Source organism: Meles meles, chromosome 6 (genome assembly GCF_922984935.1).
Source record: "Meles meles chromosome 6, mMelMel3.1 paternal haplotype, whole genome shotgun sequence".
NCBI lineage: Eukaryota > Metazoa > Chordata > Mammalia > Carnivora > Mustelidae > Meles > Meles meles.
Genome location: NC_060071.1, coordinates 115,686,249 through 115,709,305, shown reverse-complemented (window position 1 = coordinate 115,709,305; position 23,057 = coordinate 115,686,249). Strand labels below are relative to the sequence as shown.

The following is a 23,057-nucleotide window of genomic DNA, read 5'->3' as shown; positions in this document are numbered from 1 at the left end:
TTGGGGAAAAGTGATGAGACCCGAAAGCCGAGTTTGGTAGAGGTGGGCCGGGTGGGAGCTCACCTCAACTCCCGCATTCAGAACGTCCGCACCATTCTCCCCGGGGTCACGAGTCCGGCACCCCGGCGTTGGGAGGGGGCGGGCTTCCAGTCCCGGCGGCTCACCCTCCGCCGGGCCCCCGCCCGGCCCCGGCTGTAGGGTCGCCGAGCTCCCGCGCGCGCTCCCCGCCCCCTCTCCCGGGACGCGGGCGGCGGCGGCGGCGGCGCGGGGGAAGGGGCGGGCGGGGGCCGCCGTCGCTCTCTCCTCCCACCCGCGCTCCCGCCGCGCCGCGCTTCCCGGCCCCGAGCGAGCGGGCCGGCCCGGCTTCTTCCTCGCAGCCCGCGGCGTCCCCCCGGCGGGCGCGCGCCGCGATGGCAGCGGCCGAGCGGGGCTGAGCCCGCCGCCAGCCCGCAGCCCCCCGGCCCGCGCCGGCCCCAGCCATGGCGAAGCAGTACGACGTGCTGTTCCGGCTGCTGTTGATCGGGGACTCCGGGGTGGGCAAGACCTGCCTGCTGTGCCGCTTCACCGACAACGAGTTCCACTCCTCGCACATCTCCACCATCGGTAAGGGGCGGTGGCTGGAGGGGCCCCACCCTCCCCACCGCCACAGCTGGCCCGGGCGGCCCCAGGCCCCTGCCCCAGCCCCAGCCCGGGGGAACTGGCCGCCTCTCCGGCTGGAGGCGTTGGCGCCGGAGGCCAGGACCAGGGAAGAAATCCCGGGGAGGGGCCACCGCCTGGGGACTTGAGGCTTGGGTCCTGGAGGTGAGGGCGTCCCTGGGGTGGCCCGTGGTTAGGGATAGGTTCTCCTGGCCTCGCACTGGGAAGCCTGCCCACTGGAGCCCAGACAACCGGGGCGAGCGTAGTAGGCCTGGGTACCCCGAGCTGGGCAGCGAGAATCACAGCCACTGAAATGACTTCCCCCACACCCCCAGGTGGAGAGGGGGAGGGGAACGAAAGCCTGTGCTCCGGAAGAGGGGTTCAGGGTGGGGAGCCGCCTCACTGAGTCACTGGGTACCCTCAGTTCAGGGGTGACCCAGTGTGGAGCCAGGAGGGGGAAGGGATTGAGTTTCCAGAGCACAGTTGTTAAGGTGGGACACCTGGAGGAGAGTGTTGATTGGGGAGCGTGTTTGCCTGCGACAGGGGCACTTATTAGCCAGCTGCAGAAAAACAGTTGGCAAAAGATTTGTTTTGAAGGAGGCTGAGGAGGATGAGGAATGTTAGGACTACTCTCCACACCTCCGGTCAGATGGCTGATAGGACCCACCTTCCAGGACATTGGTTTGATCTGCTAGAGCTGGAGCCTGTGCTTAGAGGGACAAGATCTCCTGGCTTCCCAGGCAGAACTGTGATGGCATCTCTTGTTCTGGGAATGGGCGGGTGGCCCCCCTCTGAGGGGGATTCTCCCCCTTGGGCCCTAAGGGGCCCCATCCTCTGGGAGGTCTGAGCTGAGGGAATTCCACCACATCTAACAGCTTCCCCGCTGTTACCCTGGAGGAGCCTCAGCATGGCCCAGGTTCCCCTTTCAGTGGGCGGGAGCCCCTGCTCTCAGCTCCCACTCCAGGCTTCCACCCTCCCTCCCAACACACCTTCTTTGCTGAGAGAAAAGAGAGAGAAGGTAGAGCCAGCCAGGAAGGACAGAGACCCATGGTTAAGAGTCAGGCTGTGTTGTCACATAGACCTGGAGACCTCACTTTGAGACCGTGTGACCTTGAATACCGCTTAAGCTTTTGAGCTGGCATTTCTCATCTGTAGAATGGGAATAATAGCAGTACTTACCTGCTGAAGTGCTGTAAGGATTAAATGAGATTATGTTTGTAAAAGCACTTAACACAAAGTTGGATACATGTGAAGCTTCATAAATGCTGGTTAGTTGTTACTGTTGTCATTGTTCTTGAGCTCCCAGGGTCTCCTTCTCTCTTTGCTTCTCTATCTTCAAGGGACTTAGGGGGAAGGAACAGATACATCCATCTTTCTCAGGGGAGCTGTGAGGCAGGCTACCAGGAGTTCTGGAGCTCAAGCTGAGCCACTGCCTGGACGAGAGATACCTATCTGGGAGGGATGGTTCTAGAAGCCAAGAGAGGAGGGCATGCCTCTAGGGGAAGGCTCAGGGAAAAGGAGGCACTGAAAGGACCTGGGAGTGAGCAAGGGAGGGGCTGAGGAACCAGATGGGATATGGGGACACATTGTTGTCCTGGGGACAAAGGGCAGCATGTTAGCGTTTAAGGAAACTTTCGGAAGCTATTTTATGTGTGGGTTTTGTTCCAGGAACTGCTGAGCTATCCCAGGGGGTTGTGGACTGCTGATGGTCCCTGGACCTTGCCTGATGAGCAGTAGTTGGCACCCTGGTATTCTGGCCACATTTCAACTCCAAGAAGTGACGTAGGTTTCTCCCCTGGAGCACTTTATTCATCCCCCTCCTTTCAGAAGCTCTTGGGCTCCTGCTCCGTGTTGTTAGGGGAGCTAGCCTCTCCTAGGAAAGTGTCCCCCTTTCCCACAGACAAATGAGGGAACTGATGTTTCTGAAATCCCAAGATGGCCCTTCTGAGGCTTGTTTTTTCCTTAAGTCCCTTGCCCCCCAATTGCTAATCACCAGCCCTTCTCCTGATGTCTCTCCCACCTTCTCTCTTTTTGGGACACCTCTTTCCTGCTAGAGAGGCAAACGTGCAGTTTCCCCTCACAGGTCACAGGGTCATCCTCAGAGTCCCCCTGGGGCCGAGCACTCTAGAGGAGGTGAATCAGTGTACTGAGTGAGGGTCTCTCTATAGCACACTCCCCATCCCAGCCCCTCAGGGCCCTTGGTGTATTGATCTAAAACCTGAGCAGGTGCTTCCTCTGCTTCTGATGGATGGGACTACCTTCTCCCAGGACGCAGAGGACTGTTTAGGAGTTTGGGTTCCCTGAGATAGAAAAGAAACCTGTCTTTCTTCCCACTCGCCTTTTCAAATCTGCCCACTGGGCTTCTTGACTGCGTGGGTTCTGTTTGAAGCGACCTAAGGCACTTGTGATTCTACCTCATCTTGGTCGTGTCTTTCAGCAGTAACTACAGCCTAGGGACAGAGTTGGATGGTCAAGAAAAGCTTTCCCCCGCAGTGATCCAGAAAGTTTCCCATGGAGTTGGAAAGGGCATCCAGGAGGCAAATCAAGGAGCCAAGAAAATGGGTACTACCAAGTCAGAGTCATTAATTTATCCATTCAGGAAAAATGCAACGGGCCCTGTAGCCAGGGCGGAGACCTGGAAATTCCAAGAAGAAGAATACCCATCGACACCTCTCTCAAGCTGCTCCATGCCTAAGACACATTCTTTTGCCATGCTGGACATTGATCGAGGCACCTTTCCCAGAGACTTTGTTGAAATGGGGAAAACGAGGCATTTCACCAGTTACTGCCAAGTCAGAGTTCAGATTCTTGGATCATGTTGACGTGACCTCAGCTGGCAATTTTGTGATTTACTGTTGATGCCATTTACCCGAAGAGCCTGTGATGTTCCAGAGAAGGGCCTGCCAGGGAGCAGTGAGGACACCTCCCAGGCCGGCTGAGGCACTGACTGCCCCTCTTCTCTTTAGGCCGCAGGTAGGCAGGAGGCATGGCCTGGATCTGTGCCATGAGCCAGCCTTCCCCACGCGGCTGTGCCGACCCCGAGAGTCGTGTGCAGGTGGGCAGCCCATGCCTTAATGGCCTCTGCTGGTTCCTCACCTGTTAAACTAATTAATTAAGGATTCACTACAAAGCACTGTGCCAGACATTTTAGAGGCCTATTTGGTCCACCTTTTCCTGCACACAGGCAAAAGGAGCTAAGGCCACAACGAGATCTGGAAGCATTTGGTGAAGCACTCCTCACAGGTCGGGGATCAATTAGGATCGTCGTTACTGTTGGGAAGCTCTTGTGGGCCTTACCAGCAGCTAAATAAGGATGCCAGGGTGCGGGAGGCAGCCAGCAACTGGGCAGGGGACCGAGAGTGCTCGTGCTGTGACAAAGTGCTAGAGGAGGCTAGAGGAGAGGAGGCCCTGCTGACTAGAAGTGGCAGGGAAGGCTCTAGAAGGAAGGGAGGCTGAGGGGAGGCCTTGCGGTGTGGGCTGCTTTTCAGTTCCTGGAGGGGAAGGAGCAGATGGGCTAACAGGAGCAGAGACGACAGAGGTGGGAATCCAGTGGGCGTTCATGGGATGCTGGGCAGTCTGGCTAGAACAGAAGGGAGTTTTTAGGGGAAGAGTGAGAACATTCCTGTTTATCTCGCTGTCTCCCAAAGTCTACTTTAAGGGCATGAGGGTGAAACCAAACCTTATTCCTCTTTGTTTTCATCATCCTGGTATAGGGCCAGGCTCGAGCTTCAGACATGTTGTTGAATTAATGGATGAATAAGGGCAGGGGTCACTGAGGACCTGGCTCAGAGGGTGGGCCTTGGGCCTCCACAGTGGAACAGAAGAAGGTTCCTGGGTTGGGTGATGACGTGGTGACAGTGGCACTTGGGTGCTGGCGGGGAGCGGGAGTTAAGACCCACAGCGGGGAAACCAGTCAAGGGCCATGGCGGCAGCTGGGTTCCTCTCTCTGCCATACACTTCTCCGGTGGCCGCCACACCAGGCTCCACACGGCTCCCATTCTCCTTTCCCTCTGGAAGTGGAGAACCATATGAACCAGTTAGGCTGGCAGCTTCTGAAAGGGCCTCATGTGAGCGGGGCTGCCTGCCCCAGCAGGGAGACGTGTCCCAGCCTAGGTGACATCTACATGCAGGGGGCCTTTGGTTCCCTTTCTGCACGGTGGCCAGGAGTGTCATGTGAGCCACTCATGAAGCTGACAGGACTGCCATCCTTGCTCTTCCAGAGTACACGCGTCACATGGTCTCCAGACCTTCTTATTCGAAAGGCCACCTGGGCTCCAAGGACGCTGCCCAGTGATTTTCCGGTTTGACCGGTTGAACAGCCACTGTGGCTTCAGGGCTGCTTCCAGGCACTGGCTTTGCTGGGCAGGATCCCCTTTCTCTGAAAGTTCTGTGTGAGCTGGCTCTGGCTTGCCTGGGGCTAGGGCCCCGTGACTGAAGGGGAGGGAGGGGGCTTTGGGGGAGAACCTGAGGGCATGGATCACAGCAGGAATTAAGGGACACCTGCTTGGGCGCTGGGTGCCCTCTGCAGCTTGGGGATCTGTGCCCGCTGTTGGCAGAGGGGCGCCTCACTGCAGGAAGGCCGGGAAGGGGAGAAGCCAATGGGAGAGGTGGACAGACAGCTGACCTGCATGAGATTCCCCGTGGCCTTACCCGGCTCTGCCACCCTCAGATGCTTATTTAACAGCTCTTTCCTTAGTCTCCACATCTGTAAATTGAAGAGAGTAACAGACTCTTTCTTAAAGGTCGTTGTGAAGATTATAGAGGCTAATAGGTGCAAAGCACTTGGCAGAGCCCTCAGATAGAATGGTAGCTGCTGTGATTCTCTGATTATTACCATTCTTATTCTGATGGTTATTCCTAGCGCATAAGAACGTCATAAAGATTGATACGCTGTCAGTAACGCCCTTTGAGGCCAATCGCTCACGCGTTCAGTGACTGGGGCGCTATTTACTGATCACCCACCACACTAGGTGCCTGCGAGGAGCTGGGGGTCCAGCAATGAGCAAACAGGACTAAGGGCACCAGCTCCCTTCCTGGGGGTCACAGGAGTAGGCTCTGGGTTTCGTGCTGGATTCTGTGCTGGCTTCTGTCCCTGCCCCTCCCCCCGCCCCTCCCCCACCCTTGCCCCAGCAGTTCGAGGCTCTGGGAAGGAAGGAGGAGCTGGGGAGGAGTGGGGAGACAGGTGACCAGAGTCGATAGGACCGGGGGCTCTGTCTGGTGCCACCCTGCCTCAGGCCCCCATTCTGCATACCCCGTTCCCCAAGGATGTGATCCCTGAGAACAGCTCTGAAACCCTCAGAGGCTTTCATTTCAGCTGCTCTGCACACCTGTGCCACCTTCCCCTCTGCGCAGAACCACCCCCAGCTTGGAAGGCCCAGATTCCTGCCCCTGCCTCCCTCCTCCTGTTCTCCTCCTGTTCTCCTCCCATCCTCCCCCGCTCCCCAGACATCTCAGTGATGAGCTTTATAGCAGGAAAGTCGATATTTGGCCATTACCCTTCTACCCTGATTGCCAGTTCTTCTCAGAATGCTTTCTTTTGTAATCTAATATTAGTGCCCGTTTCCCTGAAAAACTGCCAATTTTTGCACACGCGTGTGACCTCTCCTTGGCTTTCCTGCCTGGGCAATGTGCTTTGTCGGGGGCCACGGGGCTCCCTGGACATTTAATTCCTCCCACTGAGGAGGAGAGGATTCAGCATCAGCCTGGGTTTATAACAGGGGAAACTAAGGCCCCAAGAACACCGATGACTCACATCTTGCGTGCAGGTGGCCCAAACTTGAACTCCCTCCTCTGCAGTTTCCCCAGACTGGCTTGGGGCGTGCTCTTGCTCATCCCAGAAGACCCCTCCACAGGCTGCCAGTGCACCGAGGGCTCTGGGATGGAGCGACATTTATGCCTCGGCTGTCGGCCAAATCTGCCTCCTTGACGTGACCCGCTAGAGGGCTGTCAGGGGCTAGGATTGAGAAATCTGGCTGGGGGAGCTTGGAGGGTGAGATCTAAGTGTTGCCTACATATTACCCTTTTGAGAACATATTTACAGAGAACTCCTTGACCGGGGCCCCGTGATCTGTAGGGAAGGCTGACGTGACGGTTGGCTCCAAAATGTGGGTCATCCCCACCATGGCTCTCAAAATTTTTTCTCACTGATCTTTTCTCCTGGGATGTTCTGACTTCATTCATTCAATCATTTATTCTCTCATTCACCCACACGTTCGTTTTTTTCTCTCCTTTATTCTATTTTGTTGGATAACATGTATTATTATATCTGCCTTCCACCAGGCAGTGGGGAAAGGAATAGGATGGTGTTTGGCCCTCCAGGAGCTCAGAGTGCCAACAACAGGTGGGAAGTCAGGCATCCAAACAGACCAGCAGAGCAGTACACAAAAGCAGTGTCGGAATGCTTGGAATCACAGAGAGGGGCTAAACTCCTCCTGGGTTGATAGGCAAAGGCTTTACCGGAGAAGTGACACCAGGGCAGCTCCTGGAAAACTAAGTGGGGTTCCTCAAGGGGCAGAGGGTGGGGGAGTTGCTGCTGAGGAGACTACCTCATGATCTGGGGCTTCTACTCTTCTGGCTGGCTGGGCCAGCTGGTAGTGGCCAGGCCATGGTCGTACCAGCTCATGTTCAGCTAGATCCTTGCTAGGAGTTAACTTTGTTGGCTCTGTCTAAGGCAGACACATCGGGAGGCCTTCCCTGTACAAGATGCTTGCTCCTGAGGCTCCCAGCCCCAGTCTTTCTCCCAGGGAAACTTCTGCTGCCTGTCAACATGGCCCCGCATAGGAAGAGGCTCAGGAGGAGGGGACAGTCTTGGCTGCCTCAGTGGTGCCCACTGACCAGTCAGTAGCAGGCTCTGGGAGGCAAGGCCCAGGTCAGGGGACTGCCAGAGGGGACCAGAACAGGGTTAGCTGGAGCACACAGCCCATGTCACAGAGGCCCTACGTAGGTTTGTGCATGTGGCAGGGGGAAGGGCAAGGGGAAGAGAACTGGAGTGCCCTGAGTACCTACTCAGCGTCCCTACTGTGTGCATGCAAACAGTTGTGCTTTGCACATCCAAGCCATTCAGTATAGAGATCCTATCATAAAGTGGGGGGCAAGGAGTCCCCAGGTTGGCCTTGCTAGTGTTTGAGAAGTTTCTTGGTACATTCTTCCGGTTAGATCCTCCAGTCAAGTTTGTAGGTATGAAGCTGTGTCCCCCGGAGAGCCCAGAGAAGGGAAGGGCCTTGCTGTTCTTCCAGCCGTTCCCCCCTGACCCCACCCCTTTCCCCAGCCTTTATAACAAAGGAAAGAGTAATGTGGACCCCTCTTCCTTTTCTCTTCCATGGAACTTCAATTTTGACTGAAGATGTGTTCCTGCCTGAGGGATATTTGCTGTTTCTTCTGCCTGGGGCCCTGGTCCCTCAGATTTTTATGCTGGTACCTTCTTGTCACTCAGGTCTCAGATCAAATGTCACCTACCTTAAAAGGTCATTGCTGACCAGCCCGTCTAAAGCAGCTTTCACGTGGATCTCCTCACTGTCTACTCCATTATTCTGCTCTGGCCCCTTAACATCACTCTGAAAATATTGATTAGTTTACTTATTACCTGTCCTCCCCATTAGAATGGAAGCTCTCTGAAGACAGGATTATTTCTGCATTCTTTACTGCTGGGCCTTCTAGTACCCAGCTCAGTTCCTGGCACATCGTGGGCACTCAGTAACAGCGTACTTGAACGAATGCATAAATGAATGAATGAATGCACACGTGCATTTTCCTCAAAGGCTTCTGCTCCTTCCGAGGGCAGCTACAGCTCGTACTGCTGTCTTGGGGCTCAGAGACAACAAGAAACTCACTATGCCACTCATGTGCTTGGGACTGAGAAGAGGGGGAGAACTCTGCAAGGGGCAAGCGGTTTCCAGTAGCATCCAGTTCTTCTGCTCAGGTACATGTCCTCGGAGAAGCTTGGACATAGCAGGGAGCCAGAAAGCGTGAGTGGGGTCCTCTTCAGTGGCTGCAGAGACCAGGGGGCTGGGGCTTAGACTAAGGTCAGTATTGCGGGTTGCTTGGAGTCGCTGGGGGTGTCAGACGATTCCCATCAGCTCAGCCCGGCTGCTGGAGTGACTGCCAGGACCACCCCACTGCCGGGGGCTCTGGAGTGGGGATCATCTAGGGCTCAAGCACCAGGGACAAGTGTTCCTTCCCAGCCTCATGGGACTCCATTTTCGGCTGGGAAATCCTTTCTGGGCCCCAGCTTTCCAGAGATTGGCCTCCAAGACCTTATGTGCAGGTAATAACTTCCAGAGTTGTCCTGGGCCCCACATGATCACGCCAAGGGAGTGTGTTTGTGTGCGCACATTTGCTGCGTCTTAAAAAAGAAAGGGGGTACAGAGTATCACTCTGAAACCCACAGTCTTTCTGGTGCGTGGCATCCAAATCAGAGCCACTGACTCTGTCCTGGGGGTGAAAACATGGCCTTGGAGCTCAAGGATCAGGATTCTGTCTGCCAAACACCAGGGCCCCCTCTTTTATTTCTGCTTCCCACCCTTCCCAGAGTGAGGAGGAGCAAATGCTGACTAATGCATTCGTCAAGAGAACCTGCTGCCTCTTCTCCCCAGAGCGAGGCCAGCGTGAGGGACAGTCAGTCTGCAGGTGGGTAAGAGGAGGAAGTTGGGTGGCAGCACAGAGCCCAGCAGGCAGCAGGCAGTCCCTAGACGGAGGGAGGGAAGGGGAACGTAGCAAGTAGCAGGTTTGGGGCAAAAACACTCTCCGCACTCCCCTCCTCTACCTGGTAGGAGGGGCTTCTGTGTGCCCGGAGCCTTTGTCTTGAATCTTCTCTTGAGATTTGTGTCTTAGCTTGCATTCTGTATTGCTCTTGTGCCTCTTCTTCCCCTCATTTGTCCCTCCGTTGGGGGAAGATGGTGTCGTTGGTCTCGTGGTGTTACGGGTTTGGAAACGGGGATCACTCTGATACCTAGTTGGGGGCAGCACAGTCAGCCAGCCACCTCCACACAGGGTCTGCCTTTCCCCAAGGCTTGTTTTGGGGTTGCTCAGGGTGACCTCTTTAGAGGTGACCTCCTGCCACAGCCCCCGTGAGCCCCACGTGTCCAGCACAAGCTGGTTTCCTGCCAGGGAGAGGCAGGGGGCCTTCCTGGGCCCTGGGCTTGGTAACTGGAGCCAGCATGGCTCCAGGGATTGGGTGTCTGCCTTGGGTTTCAGCTGTATTAGGTTGTTCCTGTTGGGGCATCTCATTGCTAATGAAAAGGCTCAGGTCACACTGCCAGTCCTTTGGGCTGTGGTTGATCACAGTGATAACATCTGGCACCCAGAAAGAACCTTATTTCCACTTGAAATATGTGGCACTTGGCAGGCAGGCCAGCTGGCACCTGACATTAACCCATTAGGTGCTGGTCTGCCAGTAGACACAGCTGAACTTTGCCAGAATGTAGGTTGTAGGCAGACTGGTGAGGAGGGGATGCAGAGAAGGGAGACATCTGGCCTCCATGGTGGGTGGCATTTTCTCTTTTCGTTGGAGCACTGTGGCTTAGGGCTGGTGCCTTGTCTCACCTGCCTACTCCCCTTCCTTTCCCCAGCACGAGCCCCTCCTCCTGCCCAGAGCTCTGTCTGTTCCCTGCGCTGTGACCCTGGGCTGCCTGATCTCCTCGTTCCCTGGGGAGCGGATAGGTTCTTCAGCTAACATTTCATAACACTGTGTGTCAGGCCCTGTGTCATTGGCTTTACACCTTCTCTCACAAGTGGGATTGTCGTTCCCATTTTACAGGTGAAGAGACAGCAAAGAGAGGGTAAGAAAACCACGTGGCCAATGCCTGGGAAAGGCGGGAACGGACGCGAATCCTGACCACACAATGGTGCTCTTACCGCCCGCACCACTCTTCCTCCACCCGTGCTTCCCGGGGCTCTCTTGGAGTCCCACGGTCATGGTCACAGGGAGGGGCGTTCTTTCCCCTGCACGTGCCCCATTCCCTTCTTCCCGCAGTCTTCTTAGACACTTACTGCTGGGTGGAGGGCGCAGTGAGCATGCTGCTGTCTCACCACCTCCCAGCGAGCCGTCTCCGCCACCCGGTCCTCTGTCCTGCTCCAGCCTCCAGGACCCGAAGGCCAGCCCTGTCCCCCTCCTCTGACAGCAGCCCTGTCACCACGCTCCCCACTCCCCTTGTGGCCTTGCAATCTCCACGGGTTGCAGCTGGAGAGGCGGAGGCTGTATGGGCGAAGAGGCGGAGGCCGTATGGGCTGAGACACGGACAGGAAGAGCCCGAGGGCACCACTGTCCACAGCTTGAGGCAGGAGGCACTTCACTGAGGAACTTTTCTTGCCGATGTTTGTGAGGCATTCACATGGCAGGACACTCGTCCCACGGGCGCCCATCCTCCCCATGGGCTCTGGGCCACTGATGGAATTGCATGCGGCTCTATGTCCAGCACTCTGTGGGGTCGGAGGCAGAGACTTTCAAAACAAAAAATATTGTCAAATACATAATATACTTTCTGGCCCTTAGGTCCCTTACATCTAGTGGGGACTAGAAGACAAAAACTAGGAGGCAGCAACAAGCAGGGAATTGAGGGGAGTTTCCCTCCCAGCTGCACAGTTGAAACATCTGGGGTGGAGGGGGCCATGGTGGGGGGCATTAGGCAACAGGGGACAGACCCAGACTGTGGGTCTTCAGGCAGTCCCGAGGCACCTTCAGGCTTCACTAGGGAAGGCAGGTTCCCTTCTTCCATGAGGATACCCATGAGCTGGGAGGTAGGATCTATGCCAGGATCCAGGGCTCCCAGCCCCCACTCTGGCCAGTGTGTTCTGTCTTCAGGCATCTCTGCTTCTCCGCACATCTGCCCGTGTTCCTCTTGTTACCAGCTGACCAATCCCTTCGGCACCATCCGGAGGGAGCTGATTTGATCGGCTTAGCTAGATCCCCTTGCCCATGTTGGCCGGGTCACCTTGGGGTCCCCAGCAAGCCCACTGATGGACCAGCCTCCTTTGGTCAGATGTCCCCCTCTGGTCCAGTTAGGAGCTGCTTCCCCACAGAGAACACACTGTACCCAGCCCTGCTTCCCTGAGCAGAAGCTCTGGGCCGGGCAGCTCCAGTCAGAAGAGGACAAGAGGTGTGGCAGACACCATGACTGGCCCATCCGAGGAGAAAAGTGGTGAGCTTCTCACTGTGCTTTCGGTTCTTGGTTGGCAGAGGGCCCCCTCTTCTGGACTTTCTGCCCCAGGAATCCCCACGTCTTCAGGAACGTCTGCTGGAGTGGTGTGGAGGCAGTGAACCTGTTTCTTCGCACCACAATGTCCCCTGCGCCTGGGGACAGTGATATGGCTCTGTGCAAGGCTGAGGGCAATCCTGACCTCAGGGAGCAAGGGGTCCCCTGAAACTAGCTAATGGTGGGCTTGCTCCCCGAGTGCCCAGGACCTCACTTCTAGATGCCTCATCAGAGCAGAATGGTATGGGGTATGCCAGAGTGTGACAGGAAGGGCAGTAAGATTTTGCAGCCGCTGGTCCAGGGAGCAGTACCCCGGGTGGCTGTCAGGAGCCCAGTCCTCCAGGTCTGGTTGAGCCACTGGGTAAGGGAGCAGGAGGCAGTTAGCCGGCCTCTCTGTGCCTCTGGTAGTTGTCATCACTCTTCCCTGCTTCACAGGGCTGGCATGAGAACTGAGGGCCCTGGATCCCTTAGCTAAGGGGGTGTGCTATAAGTATCATTATAAGGATCGTAGATTGGGTATGGTTCGGCCTCGGGATGGGCTAGACAGTGGTTCTCAGTCTTCAGCCTGGGTGGACCTGGAGAATGGCTTTTCTAACATGCTTCTTGATGATATTGATGCCGCCAGTCCCTGGGGGAGCCAGAATGAGAACACGCAGGGATGGAGGTGGGAGGAGAGTATCTCTCCCCACCATAGAGTTTGGAGATCAGCAGGAAGGGGCCAGACTGTTAGGACGAGCACCCAGAGGGGGCTGATGATGAGCTGAGAGCTGAGGAAATTAGGTAAGCCTCAGGAATGTCTTCATCAGGCTGCATTCGGCTCACTCCTAGAGACTGGAGAAGGAGTTCTGTTGAGTGAGTGGCACTGAGGAGGGGGCACACAGGGGCTGAAGCCTTCAGCGAGGGGACAGTGGCTGTGGGGAAGGGGATGGGGGATACAGCTCCTATAAATAGGGTACCAGCTGCTACAAGGGCCCCACAGAGGTAGGAAAGCAGGAGTCTGTGGGTGACCAACCAGGCCAGTGTTTTGACTGTCCTGCAGTGCTCAGCAGCAGAGAAAACTAACAGCCACATGGGGATGGAGGGGCGACAGGTGGGCACAGGCATGACCGACTATGGAGTAGTCGGTGGACACAGTGGAAGGTCCAGGCTCTGGACCGGGGAGAATAGAAAGAAGAGTCCACTACAAGATCACCGGGCTGTTCATCTTTTTTTTATTAAAATAAAAAATGTGGGGGCACAACCCGGTGGTTGGTTAAGCATCAGCCTTCGGCTCAGGTCATGACCTCGGGGTCCTGGGATGGAGCCCGCATCAGGCCCACTGCCCAGCAGAGAGCCTGCTTCTCCCTTTGTCTCTGTGGCTCCGCCTGCTTGTGCTGTCCTTCTCTCTCTGTCAAATAAATAAATAAAATCTTTAAAAAAGAAAGAAAGAAAGAAAAGGCGGGTGGGAGAGGAAAATCCCTCAAAAGGCCTAGACTTACTGTTTTTTAGTGCATATGAATAGCCAAAATGGAAGCATTTTCTCTGAGCTCCGCAGATGTTACTGGGTGGTCAGGAAGACCTAAGTTGTAAGAGGATGGGTGTGGGGGTCTGTGGGCCCCCAAATCCCTCAGCCTTAGTCCCTGGCCAAACAGCTAAGAAGTGAAGGAAAAGGGAGAAGGAATCCAAGCCCAGCACTCACTCCCAGGCGCTGCCTCTTCTAACACCTGCTATATTCTAACACCTGCTTACATTGTCGCTCTGAGCCCCCTGGTGCTGGGAGCTCCTTCCTGGCTGCTCCTTGCTCCAGGACCTGCAGAGAAGCCTGCGTAGTTAAGTCCTCTATGTCTAGTTACTATGTCTCATTCCCCCTGAGAAGCAGTGCTGGGGTTAGCACGGGCTCTGCCAGCAAACAGGTCTGTGTTCAAATCTCTGCCACTTGCTCTGCTGACCTTGGGTTAGTTATCTCACCTCTCTGGGCCTTTGTCTCCTTTCCACTAACCTCTGTAAGGTCAGGGATCCTGTGTCCTTCTGCCACTCTGTCTGCACCTAGTACTGTGCAGGGCACCGAGTAACTTCTCATAGAAGTGTATGGAATAAAGGAAGGTAGAACCTTCTGTTTCCCTCCCTGCTACCTTGTGACCACTCTGCACAAGGCCCTGTCCTTGACCAGGCTTGAGGGACTAGTATGAGGATGGGCTAGGTTGATTAGAAGATGAACCAAATTGCCGGTTCTCCTGGGAAGCCAGCACTGTCCCACGAAAGAACAAGAATTTCCTGATTCCCTTCTATGCCAGCGATGGCAAGGAGCAAGTTCTTGGCAACTGGCTGTCTGAAGAGGGGGTGAGCACGCCGCTGCCCCCCACCCAAGGCCTGGCGCCCCCACCCTCGCTTTCTCTGCACACCCGGAAGAATGGCTGCCAGCCATTACCCATTTGGAAAAGTACAGCTCAAGAGCTATGAATCAGCTTGGGCAGGCGAGAAATGATTCACGTCTGACCAACTTGATCTAGTTTGGGTTGTCCGGTCGGAATCTTTTTCTCCCCTCCTGTTAAATGATGATTGGTCTTGATGGGGAGAGGGAAGAGTCTGAATTGAATCCATCTGTATTTGTGGAAGCCTGGGGACAGGCCGGGGAGAAGGGGAGGAGTATTCCCATCGGTAAAGAGCTAATGCTGAGTGGCATAGTGGTGGTGTTGGGGACTCTGGTACCTGTGGGTCTTTGGGGCTGTGCCGGGCAGCCTAGTGACTACCGTCCGTCTGGAACTCTGCCTTGACCGTGTCCTCCACCTGAAAACTGGTTAATGATGCCCATTCCTGACCTCTGGGGAGTACACGAAGACTTAACCTTAATTAACTTACTCGATAGCGCTTTTACATCACCGGGCACCATGCCCGGGCACAGTTGGGGCTGGGAAGAGACGTGGTGATAAAAATGTCTCCCCTCATCTCCGTCATCACTCAGATTCAAGCCTGTGTGCTGCGGGTGCTGCTGACTCCTCCTGCACGTTTCCCCAAATATGTTTCTGCCTTGGGCTGCTTTGCCAAACGCCTTATGTTTCCTGGGTCTTGTGGCAGCTGAGCTCCTCGAGCCCTTGGGCACGTGAGCCTGAGAAGCCTGTCTGTCCCCCCCTTCCTCCCCCAGGAGTGTGATGCGTCACTGCCTCGTCCTCCAGTCACTGGTCGTCATTTACAAGCACCCACGATGGACCGGGACTGTACTAGGTTATCGTGGTAACTGCAGGCAACTGAGTATCTCCCAGGTCCTGGGCCCTGTATCTCGTCTCGTCTTCTCATCCACCCTCTGAAATGATTGGTGATGTCCCCATTTTACGGATGAGGAAATGGAGGCCCAGAAAAGCAAGGTGCCCAAAGTCACAGCAATGACCGAAGTGGCCAGAGTCAGGATTCGATCTCAGGCGTGGCTTCAAAGCCTGTGCTCCTTCTAAATAAAGGAGTACCCAGCAGTGCCTCCTCCAGGAAACGGGGGCTAGTCAACAGCCGCTGCTCCCTCTTGGTGGGCCTCTTGGTGGGCCTCTGCTAGGGACCCTCTTTGGGATCCATGTCCCTTCCCCCCATTCATGACAGCAGCACATCCCCTCCTGGTTATTAATAAGGCAGAGAAAGAAAAAAAAAACCACTCAGGCAAACTAGGTAGGTTGCTGTTCCTAGGGGTTGGAGTTCCAGCGCAAATAAATAAACACCCGTAGTTCTCTCCAGCATTGTAAAGAGGAAGATGTCACACTGAGGAGAGGGAGACACATTTGGGGGCTGAGTGAGGCAGGGATGGAGTGGATTCCCTGTACTCACTCTGCCCTCCTCCTGTACCCCCTCTACCCACCCCTGCCCTTTACTGCTGGTAATTCTCAGATCAAGGAAGAAGGGAAGCCCCATTCAAAGCCCCAGATACTTCCCTAGGGCCAATCTTTGGCTTAAGAAGGCCTTTACCTCATGCCATCTTTGTGCCATATTAAGTCACAGACAGTCCCTTCCAGTGTGAGTGCCCTGGGCCTTCACTGTTCGGTCTCAGCGGTACTCTTCCTAACTTCCTTGCTCTCTTCCTTTCCCCAGGCGTGGATTTTAAGATGAAGACCATAGAGGTAGATGGCATCAAAGTGCGGATACAGATTTGGTGAGTTGGGGAAGAGGAAAGACATGGGACTGCCCCCCACCTCCAACTCCGGCCTCCTGTTTCCTTAGGAAACTTTCAGGGATTGACCACAAGTCACCAAAAGCCAGGAACTAGAAGGAATTGGCAAACTAACGAGTGTTGGTTTGTTTTAGGATGAGGCTTTGCCCCTGGGCCCAGCTACAGTGCACAGGAGGAAGGGTTATACCCCACATGGGGATGGACCCTGGGGAGATATTCCCCAGGACGGCATGGTGCAGTTCCCACAAGGCGCCACGCGAGGCCGCTGTGGCTCTCTGGCCTGAGGTTTCTGGAAGCGCGGCCTTTGCCAGCCTTTGCAGCTGCTTCCAGTTTGGGGAATGCTATGGGCCTTGCCTTCAGAGGCCCCACAGGGACGGGAGGTGGGGCAGTCCAACCTGTTTGAACACAGTGGCCCAGTTCTAAAAAGAGGTGTCCAAGGCCCAGTTTCATTTGAGACTCCCGGCACTGATAGAGTTGATGAGACCCCTGTAAGCCCAGGCGGCCCCAGATAACCAGGCCTCTCTCCTGCAGGGTCGGGGATGTTCAGACCCGTTTGGGAAATCAAAACTCCTGATTTTTCACCCTGTAGCTCCCCAGTTTTTCCTGCAAGGGCACAGGGGCTCCCTCTGGCCCCATGCTCCCTGCTCTCCTGATGGCCTGGCTTTCCATTGCAGGGACACGGCGGGGCAGGAGAGATACCAGACCATCACGAAGCAGTACTATCGGCGGGCCCAGGTGAGCCACCATTCTCAGGGTTTGGAGGTGGGACGCTGCCATCCACACTCCCAACTCTAAGCGCTGGAGATCTGTATGCCACCGACTCCCAGAACAGGGCCCTCAGACAAATGCGTTCATCCGTTATTCTCTGAGCACACACCACAGGCAAGCCTCCCACCTCATCCCCACCCTCCACCCTTCACCCTGCGCCAAAGACCCCAGTCGGAAGAGAGTTCTGTGATAGGCCTAGGGCACAATAGCTTTGGGGGGGATGAGAGAGAAGGAGAAGTTTCTGGGTGCTGAGGGAGCTTCATTCTGCTAAGCAGGGAGAAGGGAGAACAGGACCCAGCCTTTAAGGTACCGCACCTGCTTCTGGACCTGCGACTGTGCACTGTCTCTGTGTGCATATACCCCCCTCCCACCCCATCTCTCTCTCCTTCTCTCTCTCTCAGGGAATATTTTTAGTCTACGACATTAGCAGCGAGCGCTCTTACCAGCACATCATGAAGTGGGTCAGTGATGTGGATGAGGTAGGAGACGCTGCCTCCCCTTCGGGGGTGGGGGAGGGTGCCTCAGAGGGGAAGGTAAAGTGAGAGCCAGCTGGGAAGGGCTGAAGCTCTCAGGGTTGGTGAGCAAACACTCCCAGGAGACCTTGCCTTTCCCAGCCCTGGATGGAGACCTCTGGGTGAGTAGGACATGGGGAAGAAGCCCAAGCTGCCACACCGTCCGTGATCTATGCTCAGCCAGGCCACCATGGCTGCTTCTTCCTTGGAGATGAGTTAGGTCAGAGCCTACCCTGTGACTGTCTTCCTTCCTGAACTCTAAAGAGCAGGAGGAATCGTGAGACTGGGATTCTAGTCCTGGTTCTGGAGCCTTGGGCAAATGATGTGAACTTTCTGAGTCCCCAGTTTTTCAACGGGACTGTACTTTCAGTGCAACGCCCTTGCCAGTTCAGATCTCAGCTGTCTAACCCCAGGAAGTACCAGTTGTAGCTGGAGTGTCTCCCCCCTTAAGCTGTCCCCGTGACAGCCCTCTAGCCCCCTGGGGTCAGCCTAGCCCCTTCCCCCCCGTAGGCCTGCTCTGTCCCTAGGGCTCTGGAGCTTGGGGCTGGTGTGGAGGCCAGGAGATGGTGTGGTGGGGAGCTGGAGAGGAAACGCAGTATCACTGGCAGTTCTGTCTGTCCTCTGTCCCCAGTATGCACCAGAAGGTGTCCAGAAGATCCTTATAGGGAATAAGGCTGATGAAGAGCAGAAGCGGCAGGTGGGAAGGGAGCAGGGGCAGCAGGTAAGTACAGCAAGCTGGCCAAGCCCATCCCTTGGGTCTTCTGCTGCCTGGGCCAGCCCTGAAAGCTGGGACCCAGGATTCTGTCCTTGTCCTCAGGCACCGTACACCTCCCACAGTTCCCTGAAGCTCTGGGCAAACTGCCATCCTTGAGAGTTTGCTTTCTGTCTGTTGGGACAGTGATTTGGGACCCATCCTGGAACAAAGAGCTCTCAGGCAGCCCCTCGCCTGGCTCTAAGGGCCCCATAGCAGGATTACCCTCTGCTAAAGAGGTCATCCCGGTGGTCATGGTGAGGAAGGGCTCCAAGTCACTGACTTCCCAGCAGCATCCAGGCACGGCGACTGTCTACAGGGATCCCATCCCTGTCTTTATACTGGGAAGGGGTAGGGAGAAAAATAAGGGAATGAAGGCCCCACGATTGGAGAAGCCATGGGGCTGTGGGGACAGGAACGTGGTGCCGAGGGACATCACCCTCCCAGAGGACAGAAGAATGGGTGCCATGGAGAGAGAGCGCTGAATCCTAACCACTAGACCACCAGGGAGCATCGGATGGGTACCATGGAGATGAGAGCCGTCCACCCACTCTGAGGGCCTCCAGAGCTTTTTTTCTCCCACTTTCCATCCATAGCTCTTGAAATAAAATAGATTTTTGGCATACGAAAATAATACAGGGTCATTGAAAAATCTGAAAGTAGATGCAAACCTACCAGAATAAACCTTCCTAGAATAGTATTTATCGAGCACTGTATGGGTGGCTGGTGCTAAGCGAGTGCTTTGAGACGCAGGACCTGTTTTAGTCATTCCCTGACCTTGGTTGAGTGACGCCCTCATCCCCCTTTAACAGATGGCAGGTCCGTAACTTGTCCAAGGTCGTATGGCTGCTGAGTGGGGCATTGGCGTTTACGTCTGGGTCTGTTTGACCCCAAAGCTGCGTTTTTCATTAATTCCACACCCTGCACAAGACTGGGGAGACCTTTGTCTCCTGATGTGTGTCATGTGCATGCCACAGGCAGGGGTGTGTCTGCGGGACAGCGGCTGGGAGTGCAGGCAGGGCTGTGTGGAGCATCTTCTCCATTCTTGGCTGGCCCGTGTCTGGAAGGGGCTTCTGAGACATGACCTGCTGTGAGAAGTTGTCACAGCTCAGCATGGGCTGTGAGGGCCATGGCAGAAGTACAGGCCGCTGCTGTGGGCAACTCCCTTCCCTTACTCACTCCCTTTCAGGAATGTTCTTTTCTTGCAGCTGGCCAAGGAGTATGGCATGGACTTCTATGAAACAAGTGCCTGCACCAACCTCAACATTAAAGAGGTGAGCGCCCCGAACCCCGCTGCCCTGCCTCTGCGGCCCATTGTTGCAGAGGGGAGCAGGGAGGAGGGGAGGCAGCAGCCTGGGGTTGGGGAGTGAGCCCGGTTCACATGATGAGGCCCCATCCCAGGGCAGGTACAGGGCTGCAGGGGGAAGAGGCGGCGGCAGCGCCCGCTCACCCGCCACCGGTGGTTTCGCAGTCTTTCACGCGGCTGACGGAGCTGGTGCTGCAGGCCCACAGGAAGGAGCTGGATGGTCTCAGGACGCGTGCCAGCCATGAGTTGGCGTTGGCCGAGCTGGAGGAGGACGAGGGCAAACCTGAGGGCCCGGCGAACTCTTCGAAAACCTGCTGGTGCTGAGGGTCCTGTGTGGAGCACCCAGCGACCCCTCCCTCCCCACAGGAGGCCTGTGGCAGACAGGGAGTCCAGTCCGGGCTTTGCCCTGCTTCTCCTCTCACTCGGGTGACCCTGTGGAATACCAGTAGCTGCTACTCCCCTGCCTGGCCCCGAGAGCAGCCCCGTTGTCATCTCGGAGCAGCCTCTGCCCCCTGCCCTCCAGCCTGGAGGGGCTCCCTTCTGCCGGGCTCCCCACCACAGGCCTGCCACGAGCCCGCCCCGGTGTGCTCTGGGTGCTGTCTTGCCGCCCCAGGCTCCCCAGACAGTGGCCCCGTCTGCAGTGAGGCCACTCTAAGGCTCCTTCTTTCTCAGTGCATCTTGTCTTCTCTCTGCTTTTCCTCTCTTCCTCTTACTTCTCTTTCTTGTCCCCTTCCCCCCTCCAGTGTGTTCTGTATCAAAGCCCCTCGCACCTCTTTCCCTCTCTGTCCTGCTCTGTGGCTGCCAGTGCAGCTTTTTTCTTTCCTTTCTTCCTAACCCTGTCCAAGGGAATGGACTCAGGCTCATGGGGATGTTCCATACTCTTCTTCTGGGAGAACACCCCACCCTGCTTTGTGAAGGGGCCAAAGCCTATGGGGTGCTTCTTCCCATCTTCCCCTCCCCGCTGTCCCTTCCTGTGGCATGGGCCTGCCCCATCCATGATCTGGGAAAGTGGAACATCAAAGTAGGAAGGAGACACCAAACTGGTGGTCCTCAAAACTGGGGCTGTCCCACCTTTTCCTGCTTGTCCCTCCCCCCCAGCTTTGGCCTTGCTTGGCTGCCTGCCCACCTGCCTTTTGGGGAAAGTGAGCTCAGAAGCAGGTGCTTCAGAGAAGAAAAAAAAAATGTTGAGGGGAGGCAGGGACAAAAGGTCACCTCCATTCTCTACCTCCCAGTGTGTACACAATTTCTCCCCACCTGGGCTCCTGAATTTAAAGATATGTACCAAGGCCTCAGGGCACTGCAGGGGCCAGGAAAGACTGCAAGGGGGTGGGGAGTGGGGAGTGATGTTGACAAGCCAACCACACACCCCAGAAAGGGAAGTGTTTGGAAATGAAGGACTAGCCCCTGTATATCAGGTGAAAGACAGGGAGAGGAGGCCAGAGACAGCATTTCACAAACCAGAGGGGAATACGGGAGCAACTTCCCTTTCTGTGTAGGAAAGGCATTTCCCCACAACCCCCTGGCAAGGTGATGTAACCACTGAACCCAGCCTTCAGCGCTCAAGGTTTTCCTGAGAAAGTCTGTGGGAGAAGGGCAGGGGCTTCCTGGGGAGGGAGAAAGAAGGCCCTGGGTAGAAATGCTTGGTGCTGTTCTCTTCAGCCTTCCAGAAAAAGTGCTTATCTTGCCCCTCTAGCTTCTTGAAGAGGAGCCAACGGCACTGTGGCTGCAGGAGGAGGGAGGGAAGCCGACTCCTTCCTCCAGAGCTCTTTGTTCAGGAAGAAGTTTCTTTAGCCCGACATGGCCCAAAGGTGGTTTGAGGGAGGCGCTTTAAAGAAGGGACAAGTCAGTGATGGGGCCTAGTGGGGTTCCTCCCCACCTGCTGGCATTGGAGGCTCATTCTTAAGCTATGTGTTAGCTGTATCTTATGGCTTGGGCTGGAGCTAAAACAAAGACTCGAGCCCTGAGCATTCACCAATGGAGCTTCAAAGTCCAGGGCACACACATGTGCAGGATTAAGAGCCCCACCTTATTACTCCAAAAAAAAAAAAAAAAAGGTGGGGTTAGAAATCACCAAACCTTTCCTCTGACTCTTACCAGAGTGGGAGAGGGTAGCTCAGGATATAGGACCAGGGACAGGCTAACAGTGGAAGGAAAAGGAGGGCGGGAATAGTTATAAATTGTTAGCTGATGAGAAACTTAGATAGCAGACTCTTTAGGATGAAGTCATGACTATGGCTGGGATGCTTCCTTGAGGCCTGACTCCTCAGGTGTCAAGACACAGCATCATGCCAGGGCTGGGGCGATGGTAACTCCAGACCTCGGGAAGCCAGGGGCTTCAGAAAGCAGACGTGCCGGGTGCTGGCTCCAACCTGTGGACCCGTGTTGCAGTATCCCTGAAGATCAGGCAGAGCACCACTGCCTTTCTCTCCCAGCCCCCTCGGGACAGAGGGACTAATTTTTACTGTACCTAGGGGTTCTGGAAGGGAAAACACAGGGTGGAGATTTATGCAGCGATGAGCCCCACCCACCCGGGCCACAACTGGGGAGAGGTACGGGAGGGTTGGAGCTCTAGGGTCAGCTATGCTCACTAGGTATTGGGAGTCGGCATCTCACCCCTACACTTCTCCAGTCCGGGGGGGTGGACTGGGGTCTGGCCTTAGGCCCAGACTGTTGAGCAGGTGCTCCTGCCTGTTGACTCCTCACCACCTCTGCACCTGCTGTCTCGAGACTCAGCCCAGCCCCAGGCATTTCCACCTGCTCCCAAGCCCCCACCATCTCCCTGTGATGGGTGAACTTCGTGTACTGTGTCTTGGGTCCAATATATGAATTGTGAGCAGGGTTCATCTATTTTAAACACAGATGTTTACAAAATAAAGAATATTTCAAACCACAGGTGTGCCTGCCTGTATGAGTCCCTAGGAGGAGTTCCCGCTTGGCCCTTGGCAGTTAAGGTGGAGAGGGAGAGGCAGTGCTGGGAGAAGGTTCCAGAACCTTACAAAGCAACAGCAGGAGAATGATAATGGAAGCAGCAAGCTGTCCTCTTCCTTCCTGTACCTTTCCCAACGTCACCTGCAGGGGAGCCCCAGCAAAGCCCCCCCCCCCCCAGTGCTCTGCAGTGGGCCTACCGGAGCAGAAAGAAGATGGCGTCACTGGCAGGATGCCGAATACCTATGTCTGAGGTATTGAGAACCAAGAAGGTTCTCGACCGTCTGAGACGGAACAGGAACGGGTCTCCCTGGAGGATGAGGAGGGATTAAATCTTTCAGAAGTTTGTCCTAGCCCTGTGACCGGGTACTCCAGGGAAGCAAGGCAGACTGTAATCTTGGGGGTCTGGGGGTTGCCAAATACTATACTTGGGGGGGTGGGGAAGAGGGAGAAAACGGGAGTCAGTATAGAATGAGGAAGGAAGGAGTCAAACAAGATGGCAACGGTGGCCTAAGATCTTAACCCGTGCTTTACAGGTTATGGAAAACTCGCAGTACTCCACCTCTTCCATCCTAACACTCATGTCTGTGGGAGATAAGGAGGGTGATGACGCAAAGTCAGCTGGTAAGGAAACGTGCCTAAGGGCCTCCGGTAACCGTGGCAGAGTCATGGCCAGAGACATCAGAACGGAAATCTTTAGCAACTCTATTTAGAAAAATCTCGATAAGCAATTCTCATCTATAGCCAGAGTCGAAAGCAATTCTCATCTGTAGCCAGAGTTGAGAACTACGTCCCTAGATTTTTTGCGTACTAAGTCAGTGCAGTTTCCAGAACAACCGTCTCT

The 23,057-nt window shown here is 55.5% G+C and overlaps 1 protein-coding gene across 2 annotated transcripts; it reads left to right on the top strand.

Moving 5' to 3' along the window:
* The first annotated feature begins 250 nt into the window (after nucleotides 1-250).
* Nucleotides 251-22,178, top strand: RAB15 (RAB15, member RAS oncogene family). 2 transcript variants are annotated; one of them, XM_046007157.1, is made up of 8 exons: nucleotides 521-603; nucleotides 14,947-15,064; nucleotides 15,873-15,933; nucleotides 16,626-16,686; nucleotides 17,121-17,198; nucleotides 17,863-17,952; nucleotides 19,191-19,256; nucleotides 19,454-22,178. In XM_046007157.1, exons 3-8 carry the CDS (start codon nucleotides 15,887-15,889, stop codon nucleotides 19,610-19,612), a joined length of 501 nt encoding a protein of 166 aa, XP_045863113.1. In that variant the 5' UTR covers nucleotides 521-603; nucleotides 14,947-15,064; nucleotides 15,873-15,886; the 3' UTR covers nucleotides 19,613-22,178. The 2 variants fall into 2 exon arrangements, with proteins under 2 accessions (XP_045863112.1, XP_045863113.1); XM_046007156.1 differs by lacking the exon at nucleotides 14,947-15,064 and having other exon boundaries at nucleotides 251-603.
* Nucleotides 22,179-23,057: the final 879 nt, after the last annotated feature.

Excerpts from the sequence above, each read along its gene's own strand:
- RAB15 (XM_046007156.1), top strand. The coding sequence starts at position 480 with ATGGCGAAGCAGTACGACGTGCTGTTCCGGCTGCTGTTGATCGGGGAC. Across the intron at positions 604-15,872 it reads CTCGCACATCTCCACCATCG|GCGTGGATTTTAAGATGAAG; the intron begins GTAAGGGGCGGT and ends TCCTTTCCCCAG. Across the intron at positions 19,257-19,453 it reads CCAACCTCAACATTAAAGAG|TCTTTCACGCGGCTGACGGA; the intron begins GTGAGCGCCCCG and ends GTGGTTTCGCAG.